The sequence below is a fragment of the Bos javanicus genome, chromosome 2 (assembly GCF_032452875.1).
Source record: "Bos javanicus breed banteng chromosome 2, ARS-OSU_banteng_1.0, whole genome shotgun sequence".
In the NCBI taxonomy this organism is placed as follows: Eukaryota; Metazoa; Chordata; class Mammalia; order Artiodactyla; family Bovidae; genus Bos; species Bos javanicus.
This window is the reverse complement of record NC_083869.1, coordinates 133,764,422-133,777,016: the sequence shown is the minus strand read 5'-3', so window position 1 is coordinate 133,777,016 and position 12,595 is coordinate 133,764,422. Positions and strand designations below refer to the sequence as shown.

Genomic DNA, 12,595 nt, shown 5'->3' with positions numbered 1-12,595 from the left:
CCCCAAAGAGGCCCAGGTGGCCACCCTGCCGCTCCCAGGTACCCCCGTCCCCAGCGCACGGCTCTGCCGATTCCCGGGTGCTCCCAGGGCTGGGGGCAGGGGCACGAGGGGGTGGGTGGCTGCGGGCGCAGACAGGTCTCGTGGGAGCTGCTGAAGGCTGTCTCCACCAAGCCCTCCAGGCACTACTGGGTGCCCCTCACTGTCCCCATTACCTTCTGCAGCGCATCTCGCTCAGGACTGCCCTGCATGAACGCCAGCACGGGCTCGTTGGCCACCTGGAGGGAGGAGACGCACCTCCGACACAGCCTGGCGGGGAACAGAGGCGCGCAGGTCAGCAGCGCCAGCCCCGACACCCCGTCACCTTCAGGGGGACCTGGGCTGCCCAGAACCTTGAAATGCAAACCCATTATAGAACTGGGGGATGAGAACCGGCCTTGGAGTCCAAAACCAAAGTTCAAGCCCAGGTCCTGCTACTGTGAGTCCTCAGACACCTGACCTGCCTCCTCCGAGCCTATGTCTCCATCTCCTAAATGAGAACCGCCACAGAGACTCACACGGTTGCTTGAAGTTGGAATTCACAGGTACAGAACCATGCCTGGGTGTTTTTCACATAAAGCAGGCTTAATCTGCACTTCCCCACAAGGTGGACTTTCTCCCAAACAGACCTAAGTTACTCCTTTCTCTAAGTAGCAAAGTCAGCACATACCACAGCTCAGTCTCATCCGGATGGGAACCAGCTGAGAGCTCCTTGGCACAAGGACGTGAGTTCCGGGTGGGCAAGAACGCCCAAGGGGAGGGCCGTGAACTCGGAGGGGTGCCCTGAGCTCGGCTCACAGCCGCAGGGAGGGCTGCTGTGGGCGTTCAGGGTCTGATTCCTGGGGACTGAATGCCAAGGACCCCTTGTTCTGGGGACCCTATTCACTCTTGACCCCATGGCCTCACTGATCGGTGACCACCAGTGGTGCCATCCCTAATGTGTTTGGGGGCCCCAGGGTGGGTCGGTCACCCCCTTCATGGACTGGGACAGGGGGCTGGGGGGGGGGCTGGGGGAGGGCTGAAGAGGGAGCCGGGTCAGCAGATGGAAGCTGCCACGTGTGCGTGCTCAGTCATCCAGTCGTGTCCGACTCTTTGTGACCCTGTGGACCGCAGCCCACCAGCCTCCTCTAGCCATGGAGTTTTCCAGACAAGAATACTGGAGTGGGGTGCCATTTCCTCCTCCAGGGGATCTTCCCCACCCAGGGATTGACCTAGCATCTCCTGCAGAGGCAGGAGGATTCTCTACCACTGAGCCACCAGGTAAGTCCAAGCTATTACCTACAGAATGGATAAACAAGGTCTTACTATGCAGCATGGGAAACTATATTTAGTAATCTCTGGTAAATCATAATGGAAGAGAATATTAAAAAATGGGTATATATAATCTTATATTGGTGAAAATGGTATATAAAAAATACCATTTTATATAACATACTTAGATGAAAAAAATATATATAAAATACATATACAAAACGTTATACAAAATAACACACACTTAAATGAAAACACTTGTTAATAAATGCAGCCTTAAAATTTTCCAAAAAGAGTCCGTCATTCCAGCGCTGGAGGAGCCTCAGCAGTAGGCCTTCCCCTCCAGGCCTCAGTTTCCCCAGCTGTAAACGAGGGCAAGAGCGATGACAAAGGCCCTGGAGGACACACAGGGAGCATCAGCTTTGGTAAAACCATGGTGGCGCCGGAAGGGCCTCACAGGCGGCCTGCGACAGAAATACGGTGATTTAGGTCCTAAATGGAAGGGGACTCGTTCAAGGCCAAGATCAAGAGAAACCTAGATTCAAGTCCAGAAAAGCCCAGCTCTGTCTCCCTCCGGTCAACGCCCCATGGGCAGAGCCTGGGAGGAACACGTCTGCAGGTGGACCAGTTGGTTCCCGGTCACGCACACCGCAGGGACCGCAGGCCTCCGGGGGTGGGGTGTGAGGGGGAGCCCGTTTCAGGACCGGGGTGACGGCAGCTGATTTGGGGAGGGATAAGGACGCGGGGGCTGGCTCTGGTCAGCAAGTGCGGCAATTCCACGGTGGGGTGAGAGGCAGCAGCTCCTCCCTGGGCAAGCGGGCGCTGCCTGGTATCGGGGGTGGGGGGCACAGAGACCTCTGCTGGGCAGTCTGAAGCAGCCTGGCCCGCCCACCTCATCACAGCCCCTGGGGAGGGCGTCTGAGGCTGAGGGCTTACGCACGAGAGAACCAAACAGTCTGGCTGTGAATGTCGGGCACTTTTTTACCTTTCTCACTGAGAAGGCCTCTGGGCTCAGACACCCGGCCTGGAGGCCTAAAGGAAGGACATCACACCAGGCTGTACGCGCAGATCGCCGCTGACCCAACCAGGATGCAAGGCAGCTTGCTCATCTGGAGGGACAGCAGTGACCAAGACAGTGACCCTGTGACTGCACGCAGCCGGCCTCCAGTGCGGGACCCAGGCAAGAAGGGAACACTCGGGCTTCCCTGGAGGCCCAGTGGCTAAGACTCTAAGCTCCCACGGCAGAGGGCGCGGCTTCAGTCCGGGCTTGGAGAACCAAGACTCCACGTGCCGCCTCGGGGTGCAGCCAAAGTAAGAATAAAAATTAAAAAAAAGAAGAAACACAACTGTGACTGAAAAAGCGAGTGTCGGTCGCTCAGTCACGTCCGACTCTTGTGACCCCGTGGACTGCAGCCCGCCAGGCTCCTCTGTCCACGGGATTCTCCAGGCAAGAATACTGGAGGGGGTCACCATGCCCTTCTCCAGGGGATCTTGATCCCCTGGGTGGGGATCAAACCCAGGTCTCCTGCGTGGTGGGCAGATTCTTTACAGTCTGAGCCACCAGGGAAGCCCGAGACTGAAAGGACAAGAACATAACTAAGGAGGGAGGAGGGCGGGGCTACTTCAGCTGGGGTGGCCAGGGAGGGCCTCACGGAGGAGGTGACCTCTGCCGGCCACCTGCAGGAGGTCTGAGAAGAGCTGGGAAGAGTGTTCCAGGCAGGGGGAAGAGCAAAGGCCCAGAGCAGGGAGGACAAGTCAGGAAGAGCAAGAGGAGGCCTGTGCAGTGGAGGTTGGGGGGGTGGGGGGAGGGCCGGTCTCCTAGGACCCCACCCCCACCCGCCCATGAGCTCTGGGGCTTTCTCCTCCCTCTCCTCCCCGTGAGCCCCAGCTGCACCCACCACACCCAAGGAAGCGAGCATTCCTCAGGCCCCACCCTGCCCCAACATAGGAAGAAACGCAACGCGGGGCCAGCTGGGCCTCTGGTGAGCTGTGCGGCCTGGTGCCCGCGTCCTCAGTGTCACAGGGGGACCTGCATCTCCTGGGGTCGCCCTACAGATCTGAAGAGAGACCGGTGCAGAGCTTCAGGTCTGCGCAACGAAGGAAAATCCACTGCTACGGTGGGGAAGACTGCAGAGGCCGGAAAACTCCAGCAGCCACAGGCCTCAACATCCTGGCAGGAAAGAGGAGGGCACTGTCTTCCCCCTTCCCCACCCTCCACCATCTGGAAGGTTCCAGATGCCTCTCTCTGGGCCTGAGTAGCAGTGTGTGTGTGTTAGTCTATCAGCTGTGTCTGACTCTTTGACCCCGTGGACTGTAGCCCACCAGGCTCCTCTGTCCATGGGATTCTCCAGGCCAGAATACTGGAGTGGGTAGCCTTTCCCTCCTCCAGGGGATCTTCCAACCCAGGAATGGAACCGGGGTCTCCTGCACTGCAGGCGGATTCTTCACCAGCTGAGCCACTGGGCACTCAGCAGTAGCAGTGACTCAGCCACCACCTTGTCCCCCTCAAGCCAGGAGAGCGCCGCCACACGCTGGACCGGGCCCCGGGAGGTGGGCAGCCCAAGCCCTCTCTGGAGCCCAGGGCCTGGCCGGTGCGAAAAGCACAGGCTCCACCGGAAGCAGACATCTTGGGCGAACCCCCACAACTGCTGGAGGCCTCACTGCATTCCCACACTGCACTGTAAAAATGCCGCAGGCCTCTGTTTCCTCATCTGAAGAACGGGGGACCCATGCTCCCTGCAGGGTCACTGTGAGGATGACAAGCCTTGCTCACTCGTCTTGCTCTTAGGTTTTCCTAAGAAACTGCAAAGGTCTTCCAGAATGCTTACTCCACCAGGCCAGGCTTTCTAAGGCAAACTGGTTCCCAGACCCTCCCAAGGCGTCCAGGGGCTCAGCAAACACTGCTGGAATAAATGTAGCCCTGGGTCCCACCCGGGGCTACTAGCATGGTTCCCTCCCCGCTCTCCCACCCCAGGCCACATCAGAAGCGGGGCAAGTCTTCCCCAGGGCAGACGGCCACTGTGACCTCAGGATCACATGCCTACGTGGCTGGCTGGCTGTTTGGAAAGTGTCCAGGCCCTGGCCCCACTGTCCACTGGACTGTCCATCTGTCTGAATGTAACAGAGGGACCAGACATTAGTTCAAAGATCAGCCTCAGAGCCTGAGTCAACTAAGAGCCAAAAATAATCTAGGAATGCCTGACAAGCCTTTTTTTTTTTCCCCTTGGCTCACGGGCCCTTAGGGATAACACGAGCACCCTTCCACTGGCTCAGGGGAAGGCAGAATGAAGCACTTGTAGGAGCCGGGGCTTTTATGAGGATCTGCAAGGCCCTTCCAGGCAAGACTGTGTTCCTCACTTACTCACTCATTCATGCCGTCAGCATACACCTTTCCCACAAGGCAAGAATGCAGAGATAGCTCAGATGAGGTCAAAGGTCTCACCCACCCACGTGTTCATCACACCTGGCAGGTGCCTGGCTCAGGGATGCAAAGGCGAGTCCATCCCGACCATCTTAGAGCAGCTCTCAGCCCTCCCGCTTCAGGAAAGAAACATAAGGCAGAGTCGGGATTTGACTCAGTTTCCCCTAACCACCTGGGGTGCCGCTTCTCACCTGGTGACTTCACCGCCTGAGTCTGAGACCCCAGCTACCCTGACCCACCCTCTGCATGGGATGACTCACCCATCCTTTTAGGATCTGAGCTAAAAAGGCTGCAAGACCAAAACATCTCCTGCAGCAGGGAATGCTGAGCTCTGAAGTGTACAAAGGGGAAAACTGACAGGAAGCGGAGGCGCCTGGGCTCCCAGGCCACCCCCAGGCCTCCACCCTGGCCACCCCAGGCCTCCACCCTGGCCACCCCAGGCCTCCACCCTGGTCACCCCAGGCCTCCACCCTGGTCACCCCAGGCCTCCACCCTGGCCACCCCAGGCCTCCACCCTGGCCACCCCAGGCCTCCACCCTGGTCCAAGGCACCACAGGCTCCCACCCGCACGACTGCAATAGCCACTCCAGCTGCACTGACTCCAAGCTCCTCTTGAAACCACTGGAACAAAGCCCCATGGCCCACCCAGAGCAGGAGCTCACAAGGTGAAAACGGCTGTGAAAGCCAAGGTTGCTCCGTGTGCCCGACTCTTTGCGACCCCAGGGACTACACAGCCCATAGTATTCTCCAGGCAAGAATACTGGAGTGCGTAGCCTTTCCCTTGTCCAAGGGATCTTCCCAACCCAGGGATCAAACCCAGGTCTCCTGCACTGCAGGCGGATTCTTTACCAGCTGAGCCACCACGGAAGCCCAACCAGCCCCTGTCCCACCCAGGGCAGGAGCTGAAAAGGTAGCAGCTACCAGTTTCCATAGTTTTAACATGAAAATCAGAGAAGGCAATGGCGCCCCACTCCAGTACTCCTGCCTGGAAAATCCCATGGGTGGAGGAGCCTGGAAGGCTGCAGTCCATGGGGTCGCTGAGGGTTGGATACGACTGAGCGACTTCACTTTCACTTCTCACTTTCATGCATTGGAGGAGGAAATGGCAACCCACTCCAGTGTTCTTGCCTGGAGAATCCCAGGGATCGGGGAGCCTAGCGGGCTGCCGTCTATGGGGTCACACAGAATCGGACACGACTGAAGCGACTTAGCAGCAGCAGCAACATGAAAACGTCATCAACACAGAGAGAGAAAGGGTAAGTAAGTGCTCAGCTCAAAACTACCCAGTGGCTTCTTGTTTCTTCTGCAATAAAGAATCCGAATCCCCACTGAGGCCTCCAGGCTCGTTTCCCATCCCCACCCCACCTCCCACCCTGTCAGCAGCAATCCTGACATTCTGGCCTTCCCGCCCCTTCCCTCACCCCCTCTGCAGGGGATACTAGCCTTGCTCAGCCTGGATGGGGCCCCTATCAGATCACCTCACAGACGACACCCCTCATCACACAACTCGGACTGTCTGTGTTCCTACACTGCAGCGAGCATCCAAGGAACACCCTGAAAACAGCACACAGCTGGACACCAGGCTCCCAGGACCGGGCTCCTGGAGGCAGGTCCCCAGGAGCTGGAGTGGGGGCAGCCAAGGCCAAGCAGAGGACTGGAAAGGAATTCGCCCTTCCTTCCTTCAGCTTCTGGGCTTTTCAGCTGTTATCTGAGACCTGATAAGACCAATCCTCCTAATCACTGAGATAAGGGGCTGGGGGTGGAGGAAAGCTGAGAGAAAGTGCAGAGCCGTGCCTGAAGCTCAGGATAAGCTGCCCTGGAAAACTTCAAGGAACTTTTCTGAAGCATTTATGGCATGCCTCGTGTGGTGCTAAGTGATCACCCTACAGATACGTCACCCTGCAAACTATTACTACATCCATTTGATGGACAGGGTTGGGGGAGGAAGCTGAGGTTCAGAGAGTAACGGCTCGTGGTCACAGCTCTCGGAGTGACAGGATGCGGCCTGGGAGATGCGCTCTGGCAGAAGCGCCTAGAGGGCTTCCCTGGTGGCTCAGTGGTAAAGAACCCTCCGCCTGCAATGCAGGTTTGATTCCTGGGTTGGGAAGATCACCCAATCCAGTACTCTTGGGCTTCCCTGGTGGCTCAGACGGTAAAGAATCTGCCTCAATGCGGGAGACCTGGGTTTGATCCCTGGGTTGGGAAGATCCCCTGGAGGAGGACATGGCAACCCACTCCATTATTCTGGCCTGGAGAATCCCATGGACTGAGGAGCCTGGCGGGCTGCAGTCCACGGGGTCACAAAAGAGTCAGACAGGACTGAGCGAGTAAACGACGACAACAAGGTGGAGACCCTCGGCCAGCTGATGGGACGGGTTCCTCCTCTCTTCTCCCTTCAGGAAAGAGGCCGCCCCGAGGTGGGAGTGACCTAAGGTGCCTACCAGCCCTGCCATCTCAGCTCTGTTTTCGGCTGTGCCATGCAGCATGTAGGATCTTAGTTCCCCAACCAGGAAGGTCCCAGTGCTGGCCACTCTTCAAAGTGGGTTTAGCACACGAATTCATTTACTCTCTAGGACAATTTTCAAGGTAGCTCCTATTAATCTTTCTTTTCTACATGAGGACAAGAGACAGCACAGAGAGGTCAAGGAACCCGCCCAGGGCCACACAGCAGCTAACAGGTGGAGCCAGGACCCACCCCGGCTGTCGCTGGGCCACTCCAACAGCAACTGTTGAGCACCAGCTGTGTGCCGAGCCAGCTGCAGGGCACCAGAAGCCGGGTCCCCCCAGGTCTGAGTGCCGGTGCTGACTGCGGCCTGAGTGGGGATCTTCACAAGTTTAGAACCAAGTATTCCAATCACTGGAGGTTCTACTTATTCCTTTACTCAATTTATTCACAGAAAACACACTGGGTCCCAGGCCCCCCGCAAGCCATCTGTCACTTCCTCTCTAATCCTTGGGCTTTCTTGTTGCTGCTCAATTGCTAAGTCACGTCCAACTCTTTGCGACCCCACGGGCTGCAGCACGCCAGACTTCCCTGTCCTTCACTGTCTTCCGGAGTTTGCTCAAGCTCACATCCTTTGAGCCTGGTGCGGCACGGCTGTGGATAGGATCACTCCCGTTCCACAGGCAGGGCACTGGGCCCAAGGACAGCAGGGCCACCAAGCGCTGAGTGAGCACAGGTTCACCGGAGGAGGACACTCAGGCAGGAAGCACCGACCTGGGCACTGCTTGAGAAACCAAAGGGCAGAGCATGGCCAGGGAACGAAGGGACGTACCAGGCTCCTGGCCGGCACAGCATCAGGCGGCTGGGACAAGCCGTAGGTGGTTTTGAAGTTAGGAAGACTAGGCAGGCGGAGAGGCTGATTGGCAGCCAAAGGCACCAGGATTCCTGCAGGCGAACTCCAGCCCACGAGCCCCCTAACGTCGGAGGGCCAGGCTCGAGTCATCGCTGGACCGCGGCACCCAGTGAGGTCTGATACGAGAGTATATAAGGGACGAGTATTGCCAGGAGCCAGCGTGAGGAGCTCCGCCCGTGGCAAAGGTCATGAGGAAGGAGGCTCGGCATACACAAAGGCGGATCGAGCCTCAGGAGTCCCCCTGGAAATTCTCGAGCATCTACCCCCCAAACCAGAGTCTGCCTACTTTCTGCTTTGTGCTCTCACGTACATCTCTGACTTTACGGGGGGCTGTCCCCCACCACCTCTCTCTGAAAAAAAGAGTTAACTTACAGCTCCAGTTAATAAAGTTCCTGGGCGTGACAAGGGTGCTTAAACTGTCTAAACACAGATTCCTTTGAGCAGTTAAAAGGTTGACTAGAAATTGTATTGGTGAAGGGTTTTCACTTGTTGGGCCAATGTTTGCTGCTAAGTTTCCATATCCCTTACCTGCTGTGTCCCTGGCAGTGTATTGATTAATATAATTGGTGTAAGTAGTAGCTTTAATGTTTGTAACCTTGGACCCTTGAGTTAATTCTTTTTCTTGTTATAGCCCACCACACCTTTGCCCTATAGGAATGCAACTTTATCTAATGCTTTTGGAGGGTGGCGCCTGACTAATCACCTTTAGAGAAAAATAAGTTTTCTGAAGAAAGGGTCTTAAAATGTTAACATGCCTCTGGGCCAGAAGATGATGCAAATTACCTAAACTTTTGCATATGATAAGTCTGCAGGAAGAAAGCCTGGCTTACTGCATGACTCTACCCCTTCCCCCATTATCCTCTATGCATAACTTAAGGTATAAAAACTACTTTGGAAAATAAAGTGCGGGCCTTGTTCACCGAAACTTGGTCTCCCCATGTCGTTCTTTCTCTCATCTTCTGGCTGAATTATTCAGCCTCTTTTCTCCACTGAATTTCCTCACTGAGTTATCCTTATTTAACCACTCTTTATATCCTTAATTAACGCTTAATTAAGCAATTGTTTCCTGATCCTCGTCGACGCCGTCCCACTTCGCCGTCCCACTTCGCCGTCCCACTTCGAATTCCCTGGATCCACCGGGGCTGGACCCCAGCACTTACTCTAAGGTTCCTAGGTGCCCAGTTTAATTCTTTTATTTATCAAATGTATATACAAGTAGAAATATGTACCTTGGCTCTTTCCAAAGAGAATTTGCAAAGACTTCCCTAGTGGTCCAGTGGTTAAGAACTTGCCTTCTAATTCAGCAGACCTGGGTTCCATCCCTGGTCAGGGAACTAAGATCCCACATGGCAGAGGGCAACCAAGCCTGAGTACCACAACTAGGAAAGCCAGAGTCCCAAACGAACACCCAACACAGCCAAAACCAGAAACAAAACATTCAGAAAAAAAAACAAAAAACAAAGATGTTGCAGAGGACGCCCATGACAAAGCTAATGAAAGAGAGAAAGGCAGAGAGAAAGGCAGTCAGTTGGAGCGCTGGCGTTCACCAGCTTAACACCTTGGACAAGTTTTCCTTAACTGCACAGGCCTCAGTTGTTTAGTCTGTGAGATGGGGACAGTAACACGTACATCATGGGGCTTCCCTGGTGGCTCAGTCAGTAAAGAACCTGCCTGCCAATTCGGGAGACCTGGGTTCAATTCCTGGGTTGGGAAAATCCCCTGGTGGGGGTCATGGCAACCTACTGCAGTATTCTTGCCTGGAGCATCCCCACAGGCAGAGGAGCCTGGCGGGCTACAGTCCATGGGGCCACAAAGAGTTGGACGAAAGAGTTGGACACGACTGAGTGACGACGCCTAACACCTACATCACAGGTTGCTGAGGAGCTAAATGAAATCATCCGCATAAAAGGTAAATGGTAGCCCTGAGTGACCATCGCTGGCCCATCCGTAAAGGCCAGCTGTTCATTGTGATCGTCTCCCAGACTGGTTGTGATAAGTTTCTGTTGACAAGGAAGGAATCACCTGATCATTCTTTCATTCACCAAATGTTTGCTGAGGGCTGACCAGGTGCCAGTCACAGTTCTAGGGCCTGGGGACATATAAGGGAGGCAAGCTACAAAAAAGCATCTGCAGAGGAGCCCATTTTTATGTTGTTTTTCTAAAGCATATGTATTCCTGGGCCACGAAAAGGCTAGTCGTCAAAGTAACAGCGTGGTCGCCTCTGTGTGGCGAGCTGCCAGATTACCTTCATCAGCTTTTCTTGCTTTATCTGTACTTTGTACAGTGGACTCATACTAATTAAATAAAAGAAAACCCACAGTCAAGAGTGTGTTTAGGGACTTCCCTGGTGGTCCAGTGGTTAAGAATCTGCCTTGCAATCTACGGGTCAAAGGTTCAATGCCTGGTCAGGAAACTAAGACCCCACACGCCAAAGAGCAACTACGCCAGCACACGGCACCTAGAGAGTCCGTGAGCTGCGATGAAAGACCCCGCGCGACACAACTCAGACCTGACGCAGCCCGATAAATAAATATTGTAAAATAACGAGAATAACTGACCAACACTTCAGAAGTCCCTTGGACAGCAAGGAGATCAAACCAGTCCATCCTAAAGGAAATCAGTCCTGAATATTCATTGGAAGGACTGATGCTGAAGCTCAAGCTCCAGTACTTGGCTGCCTGATGTGAGGAGCTGACACACTGGAAAACACCCTGACACTGGGAAAGACTGAAGGCAGGAGGAGGTGGCAACAGAGGACAAGATGGTTGGATGGCGTCACCGACTCAATGCACGTGAATCTGATGTCCAGGAGACAGCAAAGGACAGGGAAGCCTGGCATGCTGCAGTCCATGGGGTTGCAAAGAGTCGGACATGACTAGGCGACGGAACAAATCACTTAAAAAAAAAAAGTATGTTTAACACTTTTGAGATTCCGGGCACTCCAGGCAAAAAGGGAAACACTACAGAACATCACCCACCCCAGGTTCCCAAGAGATGGTTTTTGTCAGCACTAGAATTTCACGTATAGGACACCGAGAGTTATCACTAAAAACGTTCTAAAACTGCTTCTCCATAAATGCAGACACAGCATGCCACAGGTATACGCTAAGAAAGAAAGAAAGCGAAGTCGCTCAGTCGTGTCCGACTCTGCGACCCCATGGGCTGTAGCCTACCAGGCTCCTCCGTCTGTGGGATTTTCCAGGCAACAGTCCTGGAGTGGACTGTCATTTCCTTTCTGTCAAATAATTAAACAAGTGGCCAAACACCAAAACTATTCTAGAACCGTGGTTCTCAACCAGGAGCGACTGTGCCCCTCAGGTGACACTTGGCGATGTCTAGAGACTTTTCTTGTTGTCATGACTGGGGGTGCTATGGCATCTAGGGAGTAGACGCCAGGGATTCTGCTAAACATTCTACAGCACACAGGCAGCCCCCACAACAAAGGATTATCAGACTCAAACGTTAATACTGCTGAGGTTGGAAACCCTGTCTTGGGGCATCAAGCCAGCTGCTATATCCAAAGAGGTAACCTGAGCCAGCAGATCTGGTTGCAAAATGCTTTTTCTCCACTCAGGAGGCATGAGCCTGGAGTCAGACAGAGGGTAATTTTATTGCTGTTGTTTAGTTGCCAAGTCATGTCCAACTCTTTGCGACCCCCATGGACTGTAAGCCCACCAGGCTCTTCCGTCCCTGGGATTTCCGGGGCAAGAACACTAGAGTGGGTTGCCATGTCCTCCTCCAGGGGATCTTCCCCACCAAGGGATGGAACCCACATCTCCTGTTTTGGCAGGCAGATTCTTTAACTGCTGAGCCACTAGGGTAGCCCTTAGTCTCAACATTTTTAACAGGCAGATAAGTTTCCCATCAGTAAAAACGGTAATAATACAGGGCTTATCTGCACAGGGCCAGGCCTATGGTACTTGATTGCTTGATAACTACTGCTGTTATGAGCTTTCCATCCAACCCGCCCACCCCGCCCCAGCCCCCATCTCCCCCAGAATAGAGGTGTTTTTATACCAGACATTAGAGGGCTTTTTAGTTTTTTTGTTTTTTTTTTTTATGTCTAAGGCTTTCTTCCATTAAACTGAAAACTCTTGGGAGGCTCCCATCCTGGGTGCCCCTTCCCTACAGCGTTTAGCACAGCACAGAGATACTCAGTAAACACGTGGACCTATGTGGCTTCCATCAGCGTCTGAGAGGGGTGGTCTCAGAATGCAGAGAAAGGCCTGCAGATGAGGCCGCGCTGAGGATGCAGCGAGCAGGGCCCCCAACCTCAGTTTGGAAAAAGAGTCCTCGTCCTTGTCCTCTTCCCTATTCCCCCAGCCACCACCACAGAGCACACACAGCTGCATTGAAACGCATCCGCGCCCAGGGCACCCCGTCCCGTTCCTCGGGACACTGATTAACTCGGGACAGGTACAGCTGAGCAGGGGAGACGTAACTGATCGGTCCTAGGGGTTAGGCAAACAAAGCCCAAACTGGGGCCAGAGCTGCCCACTCTGAGAGGGAGGTGGACACATGGGTCCGTAGA

General features: G+C 54.5%; 1 protein-coding gene across 2 annotated transcripts in view; it reads right to left on the bottom strand.

Moving 5' to 3' along the window:
• Positions 1–12,595, bottom strand: part of ALDH4A1 (aldehyde dehydrogenase 4 family member A1) — a 33,487-nt gene that overhangs the window by 19,155 nt on the left and 1,737 nt on the right. For both annotated transcript variants that reach the window (XM_061395184.1, XM_061395174.1), the window contains exon 2: positions 213–306. In XM_061395184.1, coding sequence (XP_061251168.1) covers positions 213–306 — 94 coding nt within the window. The remainder of the gene's footprint in view (positions 1–212; positions 307–12,595) is intronic.